We start from the raw sequence: 23961 nt of genomic DNA, 5'->3' as shown, positions 1-23961 counted from the left end.
AATATGATAGTTGATCCACTCATTGGTATGTCTTGATCATACTATCTTAACTTTCAACATTTAAGTGGTTGTTTGGCCGAGCGGTCTAAGGCGCCTGATTCAAGAATCCTCAGTTCGATTCTTGTGTGTAGCAACACTACGCATCACGGAATTCTCAGGTATCGTAAGATGCAAGAGTTCGAATCTCTTAGCAACCATTATTTTTTTCAAAAATCAGCTATCCACTTTGGTTAAATTCCCTACATGCCATATACGTCCTTCTATACTTCCTTTTAACCCTTTGAGATTAATATCTAACTCTTTCTGGAAGAACTTGTTCTTGAATTGGCTCTCGATAGGTTCGGATATGTTACAAACTATTCTTTTAATTGTCGTCCTACTGCAAATTCGAGAGGCACTGAGTACACCCACTGGAGCAAGTGAAGGTATCGAACAAGTTCTGCTTTTTGATGTATCAAGTGCTGAAAACCCCAAAGGGAGACGAATAATATCGATCAATGGTCACCAAGATACTTATGGACCGACAATTAGAGCTAAGATAGGTGACACAATCAAGTTAAATTTGAAAAATTCAATATGTTCACCAGCAGAGATACAACTGAGCGAGACAGATTCTCTTTGGAAGGATTACTGTGACACAGCACTTCATTTCCATGGGCTGGCTCCTATAGGGAATGTGAATGATGGTGTTCCAGAGTTAATACAAGCGGGCATCAAAACAGGCGAGAATTATTGGTACAACTTTACGATTCCAGAGAATGCTTGCGGAACCTTTTGGTATCACTCACACTCCACCGTGCAATATGGGGATGGACTTCGTGGTACTATAATTGTGGATTGCCCCGAGTTTATGTCGCTGACCAATGATATATTGCAAAGCTTGAATAGCAAGGCGGAAATTGAAGCAGGTCCCCTGGCGTTGATAGAGGGTCAATCAATAGCAACGGGAGATACAGTACAGGAACAAGTGATAGCGTTATCCGACTGGTACAATGATTCTGATCTAGATGTCCTGCATGACAAAGTGATGACTTACGATGGGACTACGGACCCACGCATAGACGGGTCCTTAATCAATGGCTCACAAGATGACAACCTCGAATTCGTCCTTGGTAAGGATACACAAGTGCTGGTACTGCGGATTATCAACACTGGAATGTCCGGGACCCAGGTCTTGAACTTAGCCGGGCACCAGCTAGTTATCATGGAGACTGATGGCATACTTGTTAAGCCTTATGTTGTAGAGACTCTCAGTATGGCAGTTGGACAAAGGGTCACTGTAGTTGTGAAGCTGAATGACGATGTAAAAAGTGGCAAATCTGCGCTTAAGCTGACAAACGGCTGCAACAAGATGATGGGCTACATTGAAAAGACAGCATGGTTTGTCAAGGAAGGAGGCCAAAATATCAGAGACGAGAATCATACGAAAATAAAGAATCTGCCGGGGCTGAATAAGAACGAAATGTATCAACAGTTAGAGCCCACGGACAGCAGTGGGATTCACGGCCTTTGGGATAACGCAGCTGTGCAACGAATCGAACTGGACTATGCCTACCATTCTGACGAGGCAACAGTCAACGAGTACGGTACTGGGATGTACAAAGTGAATGGCAAGACGTTCGGCGAATTTTTCGAGCACCCAATCAAGCTGAAAGGCGGCCAAATAGCAGAGGTTGTCATCAACTCCATCGACCACATGAGGCACCCATGGCACTTACACGGGCAGCCATTCCAAGTAGTTTCAATAGGTGAGGGACATGAGGGCCCACTCCGGGCCGAATCCCCCGACAACAGCGCTAGTCGCAAGTACAAGAAGGATATACAATACTGGCAAGAAAATCGACAAACCCCAATGACTAGAGACAGCATTAACATTCCAGGCAGCTCATATGCAGCTCTTAGAATCAAAGCTGATTTGCCTGGGTTATGGCTCCTCCACTGTCATATCGACTGGCATATAGCGAAAGGTCTTGGTGTTGTCTTAGAAGTTGCGCCACAGCTCGACGAAGAAAGGCCTGTTTCGACTCCAACCGAGGCAGCAGCACCAATTGAGCATCAGGAACCTCCCAGACATCGTATCAGAGTCCTGATCATTTACTTCCTCATCATGTTGGCCATCAATGGCGCTCTATACTGGTTACTGATGTAAGTCACGTGATCAAATCTAATCATCTCAAAGTGCCGTCCCCACGAAAAGTTTGTCGGGGGAGGAGAGGCAGGGGCAAGTAACGAAGGGAAGAGAGAAAGGTTCACAAGGGGCTTTAGAACTATAAGTACCAAGAGGGTCCCTGAAACTATTCTTTGATGGCTATTATTGACATTTGAAGGGATATCTAGGGCTAGTTTTGTAAGAGCACTTTTGAAACTTGTGAAATATAAGAGACTGGCAAAGATAGAAAAGATAGAACAGTTTGCGGTTTGTCGGGTTGATAGAGACGATTTTCAGGATAAAAATTATAGAGACTCTTACCCATTCACTATCAGAGGTTTAGTCATGACGGCCGAGTTACCTTCCATTAATAGCACCACCAGTATATCGGATAATGTGGATTTGCGGAACTACTACGATAATTTGTTGTTTAAGAATAATAGTGGAAAATCTTTGACGGATTTACCGAGGAAAGCTGCTGCTGCTCATGGTAAGAATGCACATGCTCTGAGCAATGAAGTGACTCCGAGTAATAGAGAGCGCGAGTCGAGTAAAGAGGAGAAGAAAGTTGATTTTATTACAGGGTTTGATAATCCACATCCTCTTCGTACTGCAGCGTCACATAGACTGCCTTTCAATTCATTTCAGATGACTCCATCAAACTCTGAACCTATACCTCCTACTGCAAGCCAATCTGCAGCTCAGTCGCAGAACCCATTCCATTCCCAACAACAGACAATTTTTAATATGACCAACCCGATGCCTATGATGTTCCAGGGCAACGAATCTGCTAATGTTCCGCAGTTTGCGTTTGATTTTGATAGAAATAACGACTACTATTCCGGCAATTTGGCACATAATTTCAACTCGAACTCCATGTTGTCGCCTTTGAGTTCTTCAGAGGCACCATTTTACGAAAATCAACTACAGCATCAACCGCTACTTCAACAAAGCCATTTACACTCACAGGAGCCACTTTCTGGTGCCAGAAGATCATCATATATCTCGGACACATTGATTCACGGCCATGTGGGATCCCTACCTGAACCTCAGGCCGTTGGTGCTTTCAATAACCAAGGAAGAAAACAGACTACTTTCTTGTCTGCTCAAATGGCTCCACCAACTACCGCACCTGCAGCTCCGTACAATAATATGGCTCCGCAAAACCATTCACAGCGTAGAAACACCCAACCTGTCATTGCAATGGGAGCTCCTTCTACAGCCCCATACAATCAGACTCAAGGTGTCAACAACGGGATGCGGAATGGTTATCTGGATTACTCGAAGCAGCAACAACAGCAACAACAGCAACAACAGCAACAACAACACCAACCAAAACAGCAATCCAAGGATGGGGAGGTTATGTTGGAGAACGGTTTAGTACTTTTGAATGCACATCAAATTGTCTCTTCGGCGGATTTACAAGCACTTTACGCAGATTGCGGGTCAAACTATTTTTCTAGTCCACTTGTGTTTGAGTTCACAGACCATATCAAATCGATGCTCTCATCAGATGATACTCGCGACGACAAGAAGAGTCGAGCCATTTCGAAATTCTTGGCATTCTTAAAAAGTTGTAATTTGAACTACAACCCACAGTCGGATGCGTTCACTTCGGAGAAGCAATTTTCAAAGAGTCCCATCGAGAGAAAGTCTGGTTTAGTGGATGACGGAAACCATGGGAAGTCTTCAGAGAAGAGATCCAGCTCTACCTCGTCATACCTACACTATAAACCACTCGTTCTTGTGGCATTAAAGAACGGTAAACTGGAACTTCTATCAACCCCACAAAATACCAATCTCTTGATGAAAAGGGGTGATTTGGTGATTATCGATGGTGATCGTGGTAAAGACCTGGCTCTTGTGGTAGAGCCTACAGTCGATCTGGATTTGGCCCTTTTTGTTAATTTCTTGAAGAAGAAAATACACTTTGACTCGCTCATCACCAGCAAATCTCAGCACCATGTCAACAGCACTTTTGTTCAGGCACTGATAGACTCTACGCGTGGTCAAAACGAAGAACTTAACTCGAAACTGTATGACGTGATAGAATTAACTCAATTGATTGTTCCCTCGAAACAGGTACTCAGATTCGCAACACCCTGGGAGGTCACAACCAATTTGCACAACAAGTTCCAGGATGAACTGAAAGCATTGCACATTGCCCAACTCAAATTGAGATCATTAAACAGCGGGTTCACCCACCATCACCACCACAATGGATCCAACAGTCACTCGAACGGCATGCCACCTGCTTCGGGCGGATACTCGCGCCCACAACTAAACATCAAGATTCTCAATGCAGAGTTCCAATTCGACCGTAAGAAGCTCACTTTTTATTACGTGTGTGAAGAGCGTAACGATTTCCGTGAGCTCATCAAAGAACTTTTCAAATTCTACAAGACGAGAATCTGGCTCTGTGCGATTCCAAATAACCTTGGGATCGATTCTAAATACTACGATTCTCAACGTAAAGAACTCAAGATGTACCAAGAAATGATGCAGCACTACGCCGTGGACGATCTTTCGGACGCCAATGCGCAACAGGGCGGTGGGTTCATCATCGCCCCCGCGCTGAACATGATCGAACTGGACAATTTCCAAATAGGCGTCTACCGCGAGCTGGTTAACGAACTGTTTGACTGATCACATCATATAGATATACATAGTTTAATTATTCTTCGAATATTCTTCTACCTGAGCATTAGTATAGCTACCTATTTAATCATTTAGTTTCTGCATAGAAGAAATTGACAGAGACAGGTTCTAACTTGTTCTCCGTAGCCCAGCGGTGTACACCCGTAGCAGGTTCACCAAAACCCCAGTTAGGTCTATCCTTGATAGTAGTGAATTGTTTACCTGTAACACCATCTGGCTGCTTATATAACACAAACACATAGCGGTGTTTCCCGGTGCCCTTTGGAGGAGCAGGACCTTGGTACTGTTGCAAGACAGTACCGTTTTTTAGCTCTGCGCTTACAAATTGAGGTTCACTAACGTGAGAAGCAGAAGAAGTAGCTGAATGGTCGAGAACTTTCAGATCTGCTTCAACATAATGACAGTACTCGGACCATTTCTTGTCGGTTCTAGATGGAGCGTCAGGGTCCGTCACTACTAGAGTGAACAAATCTTTATCATGAACCTTTGGCGATTTTTCCTCTGGGTTCAAAGTGAACTGAATTACTGGTTTTAGCTGTGTCTTCTCGACAGAAAGGGTGTTCCCCATAGCGACTGGGGCATCTTTAGAATATTCTGCAGCCAAGACACCCCAAGCTTTGAATTGAGGGTCGTGAAGCACATCTTTTAGAATATCATGTTGAGAGAGGGCCTCTGAAGTGGCCTGGGTGAAACTGTAAGCGTTCATTATATCGAATTTGTGGAGATATTGAAGAAATCTAGTCAATTGATAGATTTGTAAGGGGGGTGTGCTCTTATATAATATTACTGATCCTTGAGCGCAAATCGCAACGCGAGTTGAGCCTCACGCACCGAGCACCTGAACGACCAAGAGAAGGCCTACAGGGTTGGGAATTGGTCCCACTGAACTTAAATAACGGATTAGATCAAGAAGTAAATGCTAGTCAAATGTAGTGAAAGGTTGTTTTGTTTGACTTAGAAGTGTTGGTATAAGAGGACGAAATCACGTGACTAGCGGCGCTATCAACTGGCTATTTAACAGTACTGTATCATAAGAATGGAAGTAGAACCATGATATTCTAAGTGGATGAAGGAAGCCAGTGGCAGCATGTCTTGCTGCCACAAGAGCAATTTTTACACAGAGATTATGACCTGAATTTACAAGCTAGATTTCAGAAAGCCAAAAAACTAACAAACTTCAAGTGCTTCAACGAGACCCAACGCCAGATTCATCCAGTATGATATATACAAATAGTATACTATGGTCCATTGAACAATCGATCGAATAATGAACCAGTCAGCTACTACTCGACAATCGGTTCCTTCTTGTTATATCCGTTATAGGTCCGTTTGGTCGTATGACATGATACAGAACTTCAAGGGGCGGTTGCCGCCGATAAGACGAAGAGACTTGGCGGTTACAACTCACGACTACTACGATTGAAACGATCTGGAAACCATTGTTAATAGAGAGCGGTTACTTCAAGGCGTTATGTGGTGAATTTAACGATGGCGGTCAGTAAGAAATTTGGGTTGGCTTAAATTGAGTGCGTCTGATCACGTGATCGAAACAAGTCGGAGTTATAGATTGACTCGAAAAATCTATAACTCCGACTGTGGCTGGAGGGCACGTGACCAGAGTATTCCTTCTCATCTCAACAATCCACTATCAACCACAGTTTCACGTATTCACATGCCTATGGTAAACGAAGCCTACAGTAGAGTTTACATTTGTGAAAAGTTTGCACGTTCCACGTTGCATTATGGTCTGGACAAGCGTATATATATAGCTTGATATCCCAGTAGTAGCCCAGTTTGACCTTTTTTAGTGGTTTTTCGTTTCATAACCGTATCTCCTTGATAGAACAAAATGGCTGGTACATTCCTTTTCACTTCTGAATCCGTCGGTGAAGGTCACCCAGATAAGATCTGTGACCAAGTTTCCGATGCTATCCTTGATGCCTGTTTGGCTGAGGACCCATTGTCCAAGGTTGCTTGTGAAACTGCTGCCAAGACCGGTATGATCATGGTCTTCGGTGAAATCACCACCAGAGCTAACTTGGACTACCAAAAGATTGTCAGAGAAACCATTAAGAAGATCGGTTACGATTCTTCTGAAAAGGGGTTCGACTACAAGACCTGTAACGTCTTGGTTGCTATCGAACAACAATCTCCAGATATCGCCCAAGGTCTGCACTACGAGCAAGCTATCGAAGAATTGGGTGCTGGTGATCAAGGTATCATGTTCGGTTATGCTACCGATGAGACTCCAGAACATTTGCCATTGACCATTCTTTTGGCTCACAAGTTGAACATGGCTATGGCTGACGCCAGAAGAGATGGTTCTTTGCCATGGATCAGACCAGACACCAAGACTCAGGTTACTGTTGAGTACGAAGATGACAACGGTAGATGGATTCCAAAGAGAATTGACACTGTTGTTATCTCTGCCCAACACGCTGAAGAGATCAGTACTGAGGATTTGAGAGCTTCTATGAAGACCGATATCATCGAAAAAGTTATCCCAGCTGAGCTATTGGATGCTAAAACCAAGTACTACATTCAACCTTCTGGTAGATTCGTTATCGGTGGTCCTCAAGGTGATGCTGGTTTGACCGGTAGAAAGATTATCGTTGACGCTTACGGTGGTGCTTCTGCTGTCGGTGGTGGTGCTTTCTCCGGTAAGGATTACTCCAAGGTTGACCGTTCTGCTGCTTACGCCGCTAGATGGGTCGCCAAGTCCTTGGTCGAAGCCGGTTTGGTTAAGAGAGTTCAAGTGCAATTCTCTTACGCTATCGGTATCGCTGAACCATTGTCCTTGCATGTTGACACTTACGGTACTGCTACCAAGTCCGACGAGGAGATCATTGAGATCATCAAGAAGAACTTTGACTTGAGACCAGGTGTCTTGGTCAAGGAATTGGACTTGGCAAGACCAATCTATTTGCCAACCGCTTCCTACGGTCATTTCACCAACCAGGAATACCCATGGGAAAAGCCAAAGAAGTTGGTCCTTTAGAGTGTCACCACTAGATAATGGTGTTGATTTGCTCAACTCAAATCATGTACATTAACGGTCATTCAAGTTTATCACACTGATAAACATTCATATTCGATATAGATACGACTATATAGATCTTTCAAATTTCCTTCAACGGGCTGGTATTATAACAGATTTAGAATTTCTAAGGCTTTGGTTAGCTCGTCCTTGGCGGTAGCGATGTCGTCGTAATTCAATGCACTAATGGCGTATTTGGCCATCCTTTGTACTTTTTCAATCTCTTCTGATCTTTTAAGCATAGTTGTTAATTGATCCTTGGTGTATCGCTTTTGCGTTTCGACAGCTGCAGGTGCAGGTGCAGGGGCAGGTGCGAGAGAATCCTCTTCCTCGTCCTCATCAGAATCAACAAACTCAGGTTCAAACTCGCTCTCCGCTTTGCTTGCGGGCTCGTTTTTCGGTGCTTGAGGCAACGATATTTCAGTGTTATCTCCCGTGGCCTCTTGCTCTTCCTCTTCCTCGTCATCGGCGGCTCTTAAACGGCTTACCATCTCAGACACCGTTTCTTGTTCATTATCGAGGAAATCCTTGTAATCTAATTTGGCTCCAGGACTCGTTTCTAGACTGTCCTGTTCCACCTCCTTATTGGATCCCAGTTCTCCTTTCACGAGTTTACTCAAATACACTTTACAATATTTCAGCCGTCTCTTTACGGATCCATCTTGGTCCCCCCATAAATGTGAAATACAAGAAAATAAATCAATACAACACCATAATCCCCTTTGCAACGTATAATCCCAAGGTCCTTCCTGTACTTGCTTCAATTTACCATTGTATAGCGATAGGGCAAAGTTCGAAACATACATCTTTGCTTTCTCCTGATCGTGTATCAGCCCATAAACAGGATTTCCCAACTCGGAAGCATCCTCAGATTTCACAGAGTCTTTATAAGTCTCCACAGTGGTCAAGAGCTCAGTAGCCAGCTCCGTAAGCTCCACCGACCGTTCTTGATCGTTCAACAACAGTTCAATAGCGTATAACCTCAAATAGTATCCGATTATTTGCAATCCAGTGATATCAAAGTCTTTAGATGTGGCCACAAGCCGATTAACAGTACCAACAGACACCATTAGACCTCTTTGATGGGATATTCGATGCCTTTAAAGTGTTCGTGGTCGCCTCAGACGGTTTAAGCTTTAATTCGCGTTATATCTATACAACTTTTCACTGTAATCAGCATTCTTCAGAAGCCATCAAGGTTCAAATTGAAGGTTTGTGAGTGTTTCTCACGGTGATTGGCTATGTCTGTAGTTGAGGCTTATAGGCTGATTGGAGATAAAGTGCCATTGACTTTGAAGAAGAACAATGACACAGGATATTTCCTGCTGAAACCGTTTCTACCCCTGTTGCAACAGTTTCATAGTTCAGAGGGAGTATTGGAATTAGATTACTTAAATTTCTCTCATGAGGAATTGAGTGTAGAACAAGAGGATGCGTTGTTGTCGCGATTTGGGATCCTGGTTGATACCAATGATGCAGGCGAAAAATGGATTACTGGTGATAAAGCTTTAGAACTATTGCAAATGCTCAATCTACTCCATCTGTTTCAAGATGAATTTGATTTTAATCACAAGATTGAGGAAATCGACACTTCTCAGTTGAACGGGCATGCAGAGGTGCAGAAATCGGATATTCACAACGGTCAGCATAACATGGAATCTTCCGACAAGGAAAGCAACAACGAAAACTCCGTTAGTAAGAATAAATCCATCAAGAGAGTCAGTAAAGAAAGTTCACAAAAAGAGTTGGGATCTCCACTTAAGAAACTACGGCTACAAAACGAGTCCAGTGAAGTCCAGCAGGATCATAAAAAACTGATCCCTGATGAGAATTCCCTTGAAAGGCCCATCTTTATGTTCAGTCATGATATGGAGGACATATCGGCACCTTTGCAAATTCGAAGAGCTCAAGCCACACCATTCGCATCTGACAATAATCAGAGGATGAAGTTGGAAACTTTTTTACAAAGACTCTTATTTCCTGCCTTTCAAGATGTAGCATCATCATCGTCGCCGAGCTCTGCCCAGGCAGTACCTTTCGATACTCTGCTGCACGAAGTTGACATGGCTTACCCCCATACCGAACTGAATATAAATATTCCAGTCGATGAAAGGGGAAACACTCCACTTCACTGGCTGGCGTCTATCGCGAACTTGAATTTGGTGAAAAAACTGGTTGAGCATGGTTCCAATAGGCTTCTTGGCGATAACATTGGTGAATCCGCTCTTGTCAAGGCGGTGAAATCTGTGAACAACTATGATTCAGGAACCTTTGAAGAGTTGTTGGACTACTTATATCCATGCCTTATCTTGGAAGACTCGATGAACAGGACCATTCTCCATCATATTGTGATAACTTCCGGAATGGCAGGGTGCGCAGCAGCAGCGAAATACTACCTCGATATTCTCATGGGCTGGATTGTTAAAAAACAGTCAAGAACTATCAAGGGAGAAGAACATGATGCGATAATAGATTCTCTAGATTTGAAGTGGGTTATAGCTAACATGCTGAACGCCACAGATTCAAATGGTGATACTTGCCTGAATATAGCTTCTAGACTGGGGAATGTGGCAATAGTGGATGCCCTACTAGATTATGGTGCAGATCCATATGTGGCAAATAAATCGGGACTGAGACCTGTTGATTTTGGTGCTGGCACGACAAAGTTACACTCTAATGGAATTTCAGGCGTGGATGCTGAGAATTCCCTCAGCTTTCTCCCCTCGCAAGATCACTCGGGCACAAACTTGCCTGACACAATGTCACTAATAAACAGTATGCAGTCACTTTTATCCACAGTGTCTCAAGACTACAACACAGAAATAAAGGAGCATCAGGAAAAGCTTAACAAATTGCATAAAGAATTGAATTCTCATCGTGAACTGCTGGCGGCGTCTCGCGATCGTCTGGCGCATGCTAAACAGTTACAAGACGAGCATACCCTGCTTAAGGAACAGCTGGGCAACATCAAGCAAGGAATAGTCGAGGAGGAAGAAAGATTTCAAAAAGCAAGTAAAGAACTGGGAATAACATCAGAAGATGCCGCTGGAGCCGACTGGGATTCTAACGAATTTGATGCTGATGAACCTTTTCGGGTTGAATTTATTTACAACTTACTGGAGAGTAAACTATCAACCGAGTACAACGGCGATATTGATAAACTCTTAGCGGCAGAATCCCCAGAAAGCATTCTGGATGATGTACGATCCAAATTCTCCACTCAAAATGATAATGGTAAGTTGGATTCGCTGCTGCCGCCTACAGTACTGTTAAAGGCGAGGATACATGCTTACGAAAGAAATGAAAAGCAGCTAGACACAACATTACAAGAGATTAAGCAAAAACAAAAGGATCTCGAGGGCAAATTTAGAAGGGTGTTATGCCTATGTTTGAAGATCGACGAGGATAAAGTGGATGATATGCTTGATGGACTATTACAGGCAATCTCTTCAGAAGATCCACAGGATGTAGATACCGATGAAATGCAAGACTTCTTGAAGAAGCACAATGTATAATACGAACAATTGCTTGATAGCTTGTTAATGCTAGGGAGATAACAGGTTCTTGACCAATAAAGTATATAATGAAAAATTATTGTCGTCAAGTATAAAAAGCGTTATAGGTTACTTGGCTGGTCTCTTCCAAAAATATTGTTTATGAGTTCTTCTACAGGATCTGAGTCCCGATCTTCCACCTTTCAATGCAGTGACAAGGCTTCTTCTCTCAGTGTCTGGATCGTTTTCCAGGTCATAGTAGTACTCCTCATCTAAAGGTTTTCCTGCCGCGTCTTTACCTTCACGATGAATAACACCAATGCATGATTCGGTTTTTAACAGAACACGCAATTCAGCTCGGGTCAATGTGCTGGTCTTCGAGTTCACTTGTTGCAGTTGATAAAGCGGAGTTTGTTGAATGTTAGCAAATGCTAGGTGATTGGCCAATACATGTTGCAATTCTTTGCAAGGAATTCCTCGACCCTCGAGCGAAAGCAAGATTTCTGCTGGTGTTTTAATGAGTTTGCCGTTAGGTTTATGCTGCTTTTTCTTGTGTTCATGCTCTTTTGTTACCTCTGAAATATGCAATTTTTGGCTAGGCAACTCTGGGACGTTATGGCGCAAGACAGGTAGTGGTGTACCTTCTACCTCTTCTTTGACTTCCCAACTCTTCTTAATTTTAACAGGAGTAGATGGAATATCCAAAGTGAAAGAGCTGCAAGGCGTTGTATGTTCGATAAGCTGTGGTAATTGTGGTAATTCTTCTTCCTCGATGTGGTCCTCTTGTGCTTGAGCGGTCGGTGGCGATTGTGGTATTGTGATCAATTTTCTGGGAGTGGTAATAGTCTCACGGAATTCCTCACTCTGCGGCATTAGCGTAAACTGTTCATCTTCAGTATCAGTACTGTTTGTCTCATCATCCTTTAAATCCTTCATAGTCAAGAAAGCTTCAGCTTGTCTGAAATCAATGGTAGTACCATCGATATATGGCATCAATACACTCTCTCCCTTCAACAGAACAAACGAAGTTATCCCATTAGCGTTCTCGAGTTCTTTATCGTGAACGATATCTTGGGCAATGTCATCAATGAGAAGTCTATATGCAGTCTCTTCTTCTTCACTTTTTCTCAAATGACATTGTAATTGCTGAGGTACAACAACGACAATCCCATTGACACCATTACACTCTAGTTTGACTTGTTCTTCCGATGGTAGGTACGTGATAAATGCATGTTGTCTGGAAATATTCTTCTTACTTGGAAGAACTACATCACAAACAGACTTTTTACGGCCAATTGCCAACCGACTACAATCACGAGGGTTGAATTCTATGGGAATGCTCTCAGTTGAGTGTGTGCGATTGCTTTTCGGCGTATTATTGGCTGCTCTGATGGGAGAAGAAGACCTACCAGTCGTTGAAGAAGCCACGGGAGTCGGATAATGGCGGTGTCCATCATACAGCTGTTCAATTCGTCTCTTACCTAGAAATTGAGCTCTGCTTGGGCCATATACATCATCTGAGGAGGGCTGGTAAAAAGGGTCATCGTTTGCGACCACTGTTCCCAATATGGGGGAAGAAGGTGGGAAATCTGTAGGCATTTAATCAATATGAGCAATTGGTCTGTTGGAACCCTTCAAAGTTACCATTAAAAATCTAAAAGACACTTGTATACAATTTTTCATTTGATAATTACTGTTGGTCAAACTGCTCTAGCTGGTCGGTTATTGGGACTGACGCGTAACGCGTAAAGCGTCAATTCACGCGCGACACGTAAACAAACGAACTAACGCGTCAACTTAATGAAGTGGTCCACGATGAGACCCAAGAAAAGCTTTCATCAAATTGATCAAGGATGAGCTTTCCAAACCACTTGTCCTCACATATCTTTAGTGACTCTTCAATGGGTTTCATTTCTACATAGGCAACCAATATCGCTACATGTCTTGAAAGTGTATACCCCAGATGTGCTTCTCTTGCAAACTCTCAGGCGAAGTTGTCTTATTATAGCATAAAACAGAACGTCAATACCACTGTTACATGCGACGCAAAAATCAATGTATAAAGCACAAGAAGCAGACCGGTATGAGTTCTATGAGCATACTTCAGGAAATAAAGAAATAACAACCGTGTAACAATTCAACAGATTAAAACTCAACTTAGCCGAAAAGAATCGAATTAACGACACAAGTAATTACTCTGAAATTTCAAGAAAATGGTTGGAATTGAACATTGAGTACCTGGTAACTCGGACTAGTGTTGGAAACCTCATAAGAAAGGGAAAGGAAAATTTACTGAGATAATTTATAAAGTGATGTAGAATCTTGATTTGATGAAATCAACAAGCGTAGGCATAATCAATCGTAAATAAAACCAAGTAAGTCTCTATTGTACAAACTCACAAGCTACATGGATTCCCCATATGAATATCATACAATGAAAATGCAGTCCTCGAATTTGAAGTGACTGTTCCATGAAAACACCCAAACATCCTCTTTAGCCATTAACATCCAGACACCGTACATTTGCAGAATTTCTTTCAATTTTCAAACTTTTTTGAATTTTTTGAAAAATTATGGAATGTCGCAAAACGTGACAAGCCCAGCTAGCCGATGTCGAGCAGCATAGCGATGATAGCTTACTGAGATGTCATAGTCAAGGAAGTAATTATTCAAGAAGAGCCTGTTTGGGTTGTTAAGTTCATTTTAGTAACGTAAGAAACTAACATATAAGCAAAGATGGGTAGTATGTAACCAGATATTGTGGAATAAACCGATTGATGATGAATTGACAACTTCTCCTAGTGGTTTTGATGAATTTTGAAATTTTGAATTTGAAAAATCCTACTTGGATTGGATTTGAAAGCTATTGATGAAATATGAACCAGGAGTGATCGAATTTTGATATCATCTGCGGTTTGAATTAGGTTCTCGATACTAACGAATTTTTTTTAAAACAGAGGGTACTCCTTCATTCGGTAAACGTCACAACAAGTCCCACACTTTGTGTAACAGATGTGGTCGTCGTTCTTTCCACGTTCAAAAGAAGACCTGTTCTGCATGTGGTTACCCAGCAGCTAAGACCAGATCTTACAACTGGGGTGCTAAGGCTAAGAGAAGAACTACCACTGGTACCGGTAGAATGAGATACTTGAAGACCGTTTCTAGAAAATTCAAGAACGGTTTCCAATCTGGTGTCGCTAAGGCTAAGTCCGATTAAGGGTATACATGTTGTATAGTTTTCTCATCTCAATAATAGTTCAATAAACTATAATTTCATTGAAATTTTATTTACCCATTGCTACGTAAAGACAATCCATACCTTCTATCGAGATGATTGTATCCAATTTGCACTCGAGAATTGTGCGTGCCATTTGCTGGTAGGTTTCGCCGTATTTGATCTGCATTATCTTTGAGGTTTGATCATCTATTTCTCGTAAGACTTCTTCTTCCATGTATGCGGGCATAGATTCAAAGGCGTCATCGTAAAACTTGTTTCGATGATCGATCTTTAGGCCGCCCATCTCATTTACCAATAACTGGTTCTCACGAATTTCCGCGGCGTCGATGCTGTGATCTCGAGATGCAATAAATCTCCAAAGTGAAGTTACTAGTTCACTTTCGATTTCTTTCACTTGTTGATTCGTTAGCTGCTTAGGATGGTCCATCCATAAGCGGTATATGATTGCTAGAGAGTGTTCAATTAGATGACAACGCAATGATAAATTCGGTGAATCCTGACCCAATAGTCTTTGCAGTATTAACTCTTGTTCCATAGACATCATCTTGGTTAATTGAATCATCATTTCTCCATTAACAATACCCGTGTCTTCGGGGAACAAGGCGATAAGGTTATCTAATAAGTTCAGAATATTATCCTTTAATTGTAGAAGCCAGCTCTCTAAATTGATCCCGGTACTGTGACTGTTTTGATATTCGTTGTTCTCTAAAGTATCATCTTTCAATATCACTCTCGGCAGCGCTTGTAATTGATCCTCGTGAATGAGTTGCGGTATCAGACGACCTGCCGCATTAGTTCCCACATTTCTTATCAGCCCAAAGATGTCATGAAACTTAGAGAAACAAAACACGTCAAAGTCCTCCTCTTGAAAGAGACTATAAGTGTCGATTCCTTTACTCAACGTGTTGTAGAGCCTCGTGATGCAATCCTTCCACCATTGAGAATTAAGTTTGATAGGTGAACACAGCATCATGCTTGATAAGAGGTTCAGCACTTCCACTGCGTTGAAGACGACATTCGTAACTGGTTTATACGAACTCGTTATTGCGAGTTTGTATGCATACTCGATAGACTTTAGTAACCGTGGAGTCAGTACTTCACGGTAAAGCGAGGCCGACGAAGTTCTTAATATTCTCAGTGAAGACTCCAGTGTATCATAAGAGTATATTATTACAAGGATGTCGATAAATTCATATTGAAAGATTTGTGGCTCCAAATCACAACCAAATGTTGATTCGTGTAGCGGTCGCTTTAAAATTTTCTGAAATGCCTGGATGAGATCGCAGATAAAGTGAAGTAGGTTAGTCAAGTCAGTTTGCTGAACAGCACTTGGTCTGAATATTATTGTTTGATACATTATAACCACGAGAAAGGGTACAGCAATCTTGGATTCATTTTTATTAACTGTAATTTCTTTTACGAGCAATGCCAATGTTTCCAGTAATAGTCCCACAAATTTATCTAGACTCATTATCTTCTTGCACCGTAGCAGTAACTCTACTATTGATTTTCCAATAGAATCTCCTTTTGAAACAGAAAAGTCCTTGAACGTAAATTTCTCAACGTAATCGAGTTTCAGGCGGTTCAGAATTTCAATTGTACTCATATCGACACCCTGTATCTTATGCATCATGAGGAAGTCGAACAACTGACCAGATTCATCGGGTACTGACCTGCTACTCACTAAGATGTAATTCTTTTTTGTGGGCTCTTTGATCTTACGTTTCTTTATAGGCTTCTTACCGATTACCGGAGTAATGTCAGTGGCAGTGACTTCATCGGTTGAGGATGAAGGATCTACGTAGGAGGAAGCGACAGATGTCCGCGATCTGCTAGCAGATGAGGCCTTTCGAACCTCCACGAGGAGAAACTTCTTCTCATCTTCCAAGTTTTGCAATTCCAGCCTCAACTGTTCGAGTTCACGTTTATGTGAAGCCCTAATGTCTTCATCGTGATTGATCTGCAACTCTTTCTCTCGTTTTCTTTCATTATCTAGGAAATGTAGCTTATCTCGAAGGATACTAGTTTCACCTTGGGCTTTAATCAGTTCAGTTTCCAAAGTAGCTTGGTTTGATGGAGTGGCCTGATTTTCATCCACTTGAGAGGGCAGGTGTGATTGTGTTTGAGTCTGTGTTAACCTTGGGGGCCTTTTACTGAGCTGTAATATGAGGTCATCATCGTCGTCATCGAAACTGTCATCAAAGGATGACATCTGGGAATTTCTTGTCGATTAATCCACTCAAGAAGGTTTTATGGTACACTTGAAAGGCATTTATAACTGCAATAGAACCTAAGTAAGCTGTAGTGTTCCGCGTTTGACCGAATCTGAAACGTTTCCAAATACCCTATCCTTTCGTAGAACGTTGCAACAAGTGGTAAAAGCCGCTAAGTATGATCAAAGGTAGGGACTCTTGTTTAGTTATCCTGCGACCTTGTCAAGATGTCTTTAAATTGTGAAGATAAAAGTTGTGAGATGTGATTAGATTTCATGTTTAGGATGTACAATCGTCTTTCCGCTTTGAAACGTAAAAGCATTTAAGATACCAAATACAAGTGAGCAATCAAAAAGAATTACCACAACGATAGCTACTGATCAAAACAAGAGTCAAACGTCACTAATGGCTGAGACAGGGAGCGCCAAAATTTGGGAATGCTAAAGCAAGTGCAATTGAGCTCCGAAAAAGTTGATCTGGACTAAAGAAAACTTTATAATTATGCACAAGGTTATCTCTACATCATCTATACATCATCCAGAGCTCAAAATCCATGAAAATGCTTCAATCTACTCAACTAAATGCTCCTATCTCAACCTGTTTGGTGCTCGTATACTGAGACGTTCATCATTCGAGAAGCTCATCACCTAAAAAACTTTTCAACTGAAAAATTCGACCTTTGACAGTTGAGATGATCGTCAGAAGCATCACATAAACAGCCATTGGTTATTGATTGAGCATGGTTGAAGACTCGAAAGTGAGGGACGCTGCAAGAGCAGGCGATCAACAGGCGCTCCCTGCGTCTTTAGTGCCAGAAACACCTCCAGTGTTGACATCTAGAGACAAAACTACGCAGCGGCTTATCGTTGTGTTGTCTATGGCATCTCTCGAGACACACAAGATCTCATCCTCGGGTCCCGGTGGTGACAAGTATGCACTCTTGAACTGTGATGACCACCAAGGTCTTCTTAAGAAAATGGGCAGAGACATTAGCGAGGCAAGACCTGATATTACACACCAATGCCTATTGACTCTCCTAGATTCACCTATAAATAAAGCTGGCAAATTGCAAGTCTACATTCAAACCAGTCGTGGTGTTCTTATCGAAGTGAACCCTACAGTTCGTATACCAAGAACTTTCAAGAGATTCTCAGGTCTAATGGTCCAATTATTACACAAGCTATCGATCAGGTCTGTCAACTCCGAGGAGAAATTGCTTAAAGTGATCAAGAACCCAATTACAGACCATTTGCCCACGAAATGCCGTAAAGTGACTTTGTCATTCGACGCACCAGTAATTCGTGTACAAGATTACATTGAAAAATTGGACAAAGAGGAAAGCATATGTGTGTTCGTAGGTGCCATGGCAAGAGGTAAGGATAATTTTGCGGATGAGTTTGTCGATGAGAAAGTAGGATTGTCAAACTATCCATTGTCCGCATCTGTAGCATGCTCGAAATTCTGCCACGGTGCTGAAGACGCCTGGGGTATTTTATAGCATTCATATACTGTAACATAGAACAAAAATTACAAATCAATATACTATCGAAACCATCTACAATTTGAAACGTCAGTCTGAGTCTTCACTGACACATTGTAGGTAAATCATAGTATCTAAAAGACCCATCCACCACAGTTTCAGCTACGTTTCAAATAGTTACTATACCAATAATACTAGTATAATAGTAGTCGAGTAGGATGTTTCATTTGATCAGTTGTATTTAAAGGAGCCTCTAAGAGTGCGTAGTTATGTGTTATCATTAGTCATGGCCAAACGACAGATTCATCCCCAAGAAAAAAGAGATGATAACGAGTTATTTGACTTTACGTGACAGACTTTCGCAAGTGTGGTTGAATACTTACACATTAGCACTATTACTTGCAGTATTCAAACTAGCATTTTTTTCCACATCCATTAGGAACGCTATTGGCCAATCTGAAACTTATGTAATATCACATTGTGCATCAATAGATGCAATTTACAATAATGGGTTAAACAATACGCCGCATTACCTGGGCGTGATGAGCAATTATTTATTGAAAGAGGCCATGGAACAATCCGTGAAAGCCAGTTTGAAAACTCTATCATTGCTTGTTTATGTGAGCGAAGAATTGGTTTCATTTTCAATTGATCTTTATCTCGGGACCTATGCTTGTTTGATCGTTAGTGCCATAGATGGAAGCGTGGATGTAGCTACTAATACCACAGAAAAAATCCTAGATTTGGTTAATTCAACAGTCATCGGGTTTGCAGATGATTTGGACGATGGACTAGGTGATATTTCCAACATCATTAATAAGATAATTTCAGCCGCATCCAAAATCGAGAGTTTATTCACAGGCAACAATAAGGACGATGGAGCTTCTGATAAAATAAAACAGGTAAATTTGACTATTTCTTCACTGAGAGATTTCCAAATCCCATCATCAATTGATGATAAATTGCGGAATCTCTCGGATAAGACACCAGATTTTGCCACGTTGAAGAACATGACCAAGACTCTTATATCGGTGCCTTTCACGGAAGTCAGGAACGAAATTGATGCCATGAATGCAACCGGTATAGTGGGTGATCCCAAATTGTTGTACGTTCCTCCCCTAGTGAACAGTAGTGACACACCGGGGATCTGTGGGAAGAACATCCCCACAATTAAAAAACTTTACGATTCCTTGGATCACACTCTGATGGTCGCGACTGTTGTGTGCCTGGTATTGATGGTACTAGCAGCAATCGTTATGATGATTCCGCCTGCGTGGAGTGAGTATAGATATTGGAGACGATTGAATGAACTCAGAGATCAATATCAACGCACTATACTTTCCGAAAAAGATCCCTTTACAGAGTCAAACGTTCAGCCTTCATGGGATATAATAGCCGCATTGCACAATTGTTTTTACCATTGGAATGCTAAAGTTAGCAGATGGTTGTTCACTGTAATATCAAAGCTCAACCGTAAGAAGCAGCCAACAGATCTGGACAAAATCAAAGTTCAATGGGTAGTATCCTACACGACATCTTCGAGAGCTCTTTGTGTTCTTGGTATTGGTCTCATTGCTCTTACAGTATGTATATTGCAGCTCATACTGATAGCAGTGCTCAGGAATGCCATCGAGAGTAAAGGTGATAGCACTGTGAAACAGCTCCTGAACAATAGTGCAATTTCCTTTGAGGAAGACATCAATAACTGGAGCAAACAGACCAATTTGTACATCAATTCCACAGAAGCCAATATGAACGATGAAGTCTTTGGCTGGCTAGACACTACGACGGTTTCTGTCAACGATACGGTGAACAAAATGATGACAGGTATCGATGACACCCTCGCAGACGCATTCAACAACACCATTCTCTACTCCCCTATGAATACAGTCGTCGGTTGTGTCATAGGCAACAAGCTTGCCATGGTAGAAAAGGCGATGACCTGGATTCATGACACAGTTAAATTCAGTCTTCCAAGAATAAATGCCACTGATATCAACTCCGTCATGAAGAATCAATTGCAAAATGACAGTTCCACTGATACAAAGAGTTCGTTCTCAGGGTTCGATATAGTAGGCGAAATGCGTTCTGCACTACTAAAGGTGCTCGACAGTTTTCACAAGACAGCGATGTGGGAACTTACAATTGCACTCCTAATTTTGAGCGTCTGGGTTTTCCAACTACCAATAGCAATTACCATACTTCTCTATAGGTCTCGCAAACACTATTAAAAGGAAATAATAAACACTGCCAACATTTGCCTAATCATCATTATTTACTTTATTCAATCTATTGTGTTGATTTGCGCGACGTCAATATAACCCGGCAAAAAACTGTGCCTCAATGGATGTGCAAAGTTAAAACTTTACGCTGTTTTAAAGTCATTGACAAAAAAAAGAAGGTAGAATAGGTCAAGGAATTCGATCATTGTATTCTGAGAAACTGTTGGAAAGCTTGTTAGATTAGTGCATGTTTGGACTTGTATTATAGTAAAAGAAAATACGACTTTTGAAAGATAAGCGAGAGAGAAACTGATTGTGTCAGCAGAAAATGAAAAGAATATTCTCAGGCGCCAAGTCGCCAGAGTTCCCGGCACCCCCCAAGTTTTTCCAACGAGATGGGTCAAGCTCGGGACCGTCTAGTCCCAAGGGTATTCGTTCGAGGTCTTCATCAATTTCCAAGATTTTCAGTGGTGACAGTTCGCCGAAAGCTGCACCCGTGGAATTGCCCCAGGAAATGTCTGCTAGCGGGAACGTGTCACCAGAGTTGGTACCGATAGTAACATTGTTATCTGCACATACGCATAGGAGATATCATGAGGGAGTGTTTTTGATTCTACAGGACTTGAAAGCGGATGGATCACCAGCTGCAAGAAAATGGCAGGAGGTGTACGGAGTATTGATAGGAACGCAATTGGCATTGTGGGATGCGAAAGAGCTGGCTGATTGCGATACTGGTGCGAATCCCAGGTTGAAGGATGTTGCCGCAAAGCCTCATTACATAAACTTTACAGATGCTTCGTTGAGAGCACTTAATGGATCAGATGCTGTCGTTACAGAGAGTAAGAATAAATTGAACAACGCTTTGGTGGTGTCGACCACTTTGAAGAACAGATACTTCTTACAGTACAGTGATAAGGAGTCGTTCAATCGTTGGCACGCGGCTATAAGGCTGAGTTTGTTTGAATGTACTTCATTACAAGAGGCATATACGGGAGCATTTTTGTCTAGTAGAGGTGCAAAACTGGGCGATATTAAGATAATTCTTGCAGATTCAAAATTCAACTACGAGGATTGGGTCAGTGTTAGGTTTGGAACCGGTATGCCATGGAAACGATGTTTCGCTGTGATATCTCAAGGAACCAGCAAGAAACATCCCTACGGGAAGATTAAATTCTATGAGAACGAAAAGAAGACCAAGAAGGCTCATGTCATGGCTACTGTGGTCTCTTCTAAGGCCCTGTATGCTGTGTATCCTTCATCTCCAATGTTAATTGATACCTCAACTATCATCAAGGTCGAGGGAGAAATTATTTTTGACAAGAAAGAGACCCCACAGGAGACAAATATTTTCATCATGCCGGAGAAACATCAGGCCGTTCCAGGGTATGACACTATCATCAGATTTTTAGTCCCTGCGATGAACGCTTTCAAGCTTTACGGTAGACCCAAGAAGCTGATCGCCAATAAGGATGATCAAAACTCTCTGCTGTTCGCATTACCGACTCTACCTCATGTTCATTATTTGAAGGTAGACGAATTATTGCCACTAACAAACTCTGTATCCAGTTTACAATGGACCCCACATGACTGGAGGGACCACGTTAGAGATCTTTTGCAAAAGAAGATTTCTCAGGGGTATACAGGCTGTGGGTCTAGTTCTGGACTAACGGGAGCGCTTGCATCCCCAGTGATTGGATCTGCAGAACTTTTCGAGGGATCTGGAGGTATTTCATCTCCAACTTTCTTATCCTTACAAAAGCCGTTTTACGGCAACAGTTTGTCATCGAAGAGTAATCTTTCCGGGAGTATTTCCACCATAACTTCAAGATCGGGCTCTCCAAATTCCAAACGTAAATCCTTGCTTGGAGCTTCGAGTGGAAATAAGGTCTCCAGCGACTCAGTGTCAGCAACAAGCTTCTACAGCTCGAGATCTAACGATAAATTCGAGACTCCTCATGCGTCGGGTTTGCAGATTCACAAAGAAGGTGTACCTCCGTCAAATATTGCCAAGAAAGATGTCCCGAGCTTCCAAATCACCGAAGATCATTCAGATCCCCACTTGAAAGTTGACATACCCAACTCTAACTTTGATCGGTTAGGAGAAGACAAGGTGAAGAAAAATAAGAATGACCCAGTGTCCAAATTTTCTCATGCGTCTGATTTATCAGCCATCTACGACAAGTATTCCGCCTCTCCCTTTGGTCAAAGTCAGGCAAACAGTCCGGTAGCTCAAACTATTGAAATCAATGACAGAAGTCCATACGAGCAATACGTGGGTTCATCTGAGGGTAAAACTTTTGAAATTCCAAATATCAGAGACTCAAATAGTACAGCTGATACTACTACTCAAAAATCCATGGGTAATTATTACGCAGGAAATGACGATGATAAAGACGACGACTTAGAAGAGGCCCGCGCTTTGACCGAATTTAACGATTTGGCAAACAGGGTTCGAGGATTGGAAATGAAACCGAACGCCGTCAGAACGGCTGTTAACAACGAAGAAAAATCACCTATTGCCTTGGATTTCAACTTTAACGCGGCTAATGATGAAGCTACTGGCTACGGTGATGAAGTCGCCGATGATGATGCCAATGTATTTGATCCTGACTTCATGGAACAAAATCAAATGCTTGAGAATGAAAGTAGACATTTTGCAGCTGATAGTCAGTCAAATTTTTCTGGCCATTCGCACTCCCAAGAACAACTCCCACAAGAAGACAGGCTTCAGCAAAAAGTGCATGTTCCAGCACCTAACATGAATCACAATAATCAAAGCCTCCCTCATTCAGCTGCAGTAACTGACTTTAGGCAGCACAGAAAGCCACCAGCCGGTTACAATGGAGCACAAGCTCAGGGTCCAATGCTTCCTCAAAACGGTTACGGCAATGGCTACAGACAACCTCCACCTCAACAGGCCTTTGATCCAAACCACGCTGCGAGACGCTCCCCTTACCAACGCCAAGGATATCCTAACTCTTTTGTGAGGCCACCACCACAAGGTATCTCACCACAAAACCCTCAGTTTCCCAATCACGGGCAGGGCTACAAGGCCCCATATGCAACAAGGCCCACGCATCCCCAATTACAACAACAACCTCCAGTTAATATGCAACAACAGCATCGTCCATATTCTCCAAAGTACGCTCAAAATTACCCACCACAGCAGCAGCCGAATCATGGAAGACCATACAACAATATGTATAACGGATCTTACGCACCCCAGTCCGTGCATACTATGGAGGGCGTAGCACCAATTCAACCTCAGGGTAGAGCAGGTCCCTATCCCCAGGCGGCAGGTCCGATGGGCAGCCACAAACCGCGTGTACCTCCTTCGAGTGGGTTTTCTCAGTTCATGCCTACCTCCACTACAAATGCAAATCCTTACTCAAGATGAAAGCATTCCATGATTCTCGAATTTGTTGCAGAGCTTTCACAGCTCCAAGTCTGTACGAGTGTGTCAACACACT

At 42.3% G+C, this 23961-nt stretch overlaps 12 protein-coding genes and 1 non-coding gene across 13 annotated transcripts; 9 read left to right on the top strand and 4 right to left on the bottom strand.

Annotated features, from left to right (window-relative positions):
• Positions 1-66: 66 nt before the first annotated feature.
• Positions 67-197, top strand: TDEL0Ctrna10L. The gene is made up of 2 exons: positions 67-105; positions 153-197. It is a non-coding gene; the product is annotated as a tRNA-Leu (tRNA).
• A 149-nt stretch (positions 198-346) lies between these two features.
• On the top strand, positions 347-2149 carry GMC1 (putative oxidoreductase; the record flags this gene model as incomplete). The annotated part of the gene is made up of 1 exon (XM_003680699.1): positions 347-2149. The coding sequence occupies one exon, from the start codon at positions 347-349 to the stop codon at positions 2147-2149; it is 1803 nt and encodes a 600-aa protein (XP_003680747.1).
• A 345-nt stretch (positions 2150-2494) lies between these two features.
• Positions 2495-4795, top strand: TDEL0C06460 (PSP1 family protein; the record flags this gene model as incomplete). Its single annotated transcript, XM_003680698.1, has 1 exon — positions 2495-4795. One exon carries the CDS (start codon positions 2495-2497, stop codon positions 4793-4795), a length of 2301 nt encoding a protein of 766 aa, XP_003680746.1.
• A 79-nt stretch (positions 4796-4874) lies between these two features.
• On the bottom strand, positions 4875-5513 carry TDEL0C06450 (uncharacterized protein; the record flags this gene model as incomplete). Its single annotated transcript, XM_003680697.1, has 1 exon — positions 4875-5513. The coding sequence occupies one exon, from the start codon at positions 5511-5513 to the stop codon at positions 4875-4877; it is 639 nt and encodes a 212-aa protein (XP_003680745.1).
• Positions 5514-6656: 1143 nt separating this feature from the next.
• On the top strand, positions 6657-7805 carry TDEL0C06440 (methionine adenosyltransferase; the record flags this gene model as incomplete). Its single annotated transcript, XM_003680696.1, has 1 exon — positions 6657-7805. The coding sequence occupies one exon, from the start codon at positions 6657-6659 to the stop codon at positions 7803-7805; it is 1149 nt and encodes a 382-aa protein (XP_003680744.1).
• Positions 7806-7951: 146 nt separating this feature from the next.
• Positions 7952-8914, bottom strand: VTA1 (Vta1p; the record flags this gene model as incomplete). The annotated part of the gene is made up of 1 exon (XM_003680695.1): positions 7952-8914. One exon carries the CDS (start codon positions 8912-8914, stop codon positions 7952-7954), a length of 963 nt encoding a protein of 320 aa, XP_003680743.1.
• Positions 8915-9085: 171 nt separating this feature from the next.
• Positions 9086-11359, top strand: SWI6 (transcriptional regulator SWI6; the record flags this gene model as incomplete). The annotated part of the gene is made up of 1 exon (XM_003680694.1): positions 9086-11359. The coding sequence occupies one exon, from the start codon at positions 9086-9088 to the stop codon at positions 11357-11359; it is 2274 nt and encodes a 757-aa protein (XP_003680742.1).
• A 108-nt stretch (positions 11360-11467) lies between these two features.
• TDEL0C06410 (uncharacterized protein) lies at positions 11468-12937 on the bottom strand (the record flags this gene model as incomplete). The annotated part of the gene is made up of 1 exon (XM_003680693.1): positions 11468-12937. One exon carries the CDS (start codon positions 12935-12937, stop codon positions 11468-11470), a length of 1470 nt encoding a protein of 489 aa, XP_003680741.1.
• A 1137-nt stretch (positions 12938-14074) lies between these two features.
• RPL37A (60S ribosomal protein eL37) lies at positions 14075-14555 on the top strand (the record flags this gene model as incomplete). Its single annotated transcript, XM_003680692.1, has 2 exons — positions 14075-14081; positions 14296-14555. 2 exons carry the CDS (start codon positions 14075-14077, stop codon positions 14553-14555), a joined length of 267 nt encoding a protein of 88 aa, XP_003680740.1.
• A 67-nt stretch (positions 14556-14622) lies between these two features.
• Positions 14623-16788, bottom strand: LCD1 (Lcd1p; the record flags this gene model as incomplete). The annotated part of the gene is made up of 1 exon (XM_003680691.1): positions 14623-16788. The coding sequence occupies one exon, from the start codon at positions 16786-16788 to the stop codon at positions 14623-14625; it is 2166 nt and encodes a 721-aa protein (XP_003680739.1).
• A 740-nt stretch (positions 16789-17528) lies between these two features.
• EMG1 (18S rRNA pseudouridine methyltransferase) lies at positions 17529-18287 on the top strand (the record flags this gene model as incomplete). The annotated part of the gene is made up of 1 exon (XM_003680690.1): positions 17529-18287. The coding sequence occupies one exon, from the start codon at positions 17529-17531 to the stop codon at positions 18285-18287; it is 759 nt and encodes a 252-aa protein (XP_003680738.1).
• Positions 18288-18592: 305 nt separating this feature from the next.
• PRM1 (pheromone-regulated protein PRM1) lies at positions 18593-20500 on the top strand (the record flags this gene model as incomplete). Its single annotated transcript, XM_003680689.1, has 1 exon — positions 18593-20500. The coding sequence occupies one exon, from the start codon at positions 18593-18595 to the stop codon at positions 20498-20500; it is 1908 nt and encodes a 635-aa protein (XP_003680737.1).
• Positions 20501-20819: 319 nt separating this feature from the next.
• Positions 20820-23888, top strand: SKG3 (Skg3p; the record flags this gene model as incomplete). Its single annotated transcript, XM_003680688.1, has 1 exon — positions 20820-23888. The coding sequence occupies one exon, from the start codon at positions 20820-20822 to the stop codon at positions 23886-23888; it is 3069 nt and encodes a 1022-aa protein (XP_003680736.1).
• Between the last annotated feature and the right edge of the window lie 73 nt (positions 23889-23961).

Source organism: Torulaspora delbrueckii, chromosome 3 (assembly GCF_000243375.1).
Source record: "Torulaspora delbrueckii CBS 1146 chromosome 3, complete genome".
In the NCBI taxonomy this organism is placed as follows: domain Eukaryota; kingdom Fungi; phylum Ascomycota; class Saccharomycetes; order Saccharomycetales; family Saccharomycetaceae; genus Torulaspora; species Torulaspora delbrueckii.
Note: the sequence above shows the minus strand (reverse complement) of the source record. Positions and strands in the feature narration are given on the sequence as shown.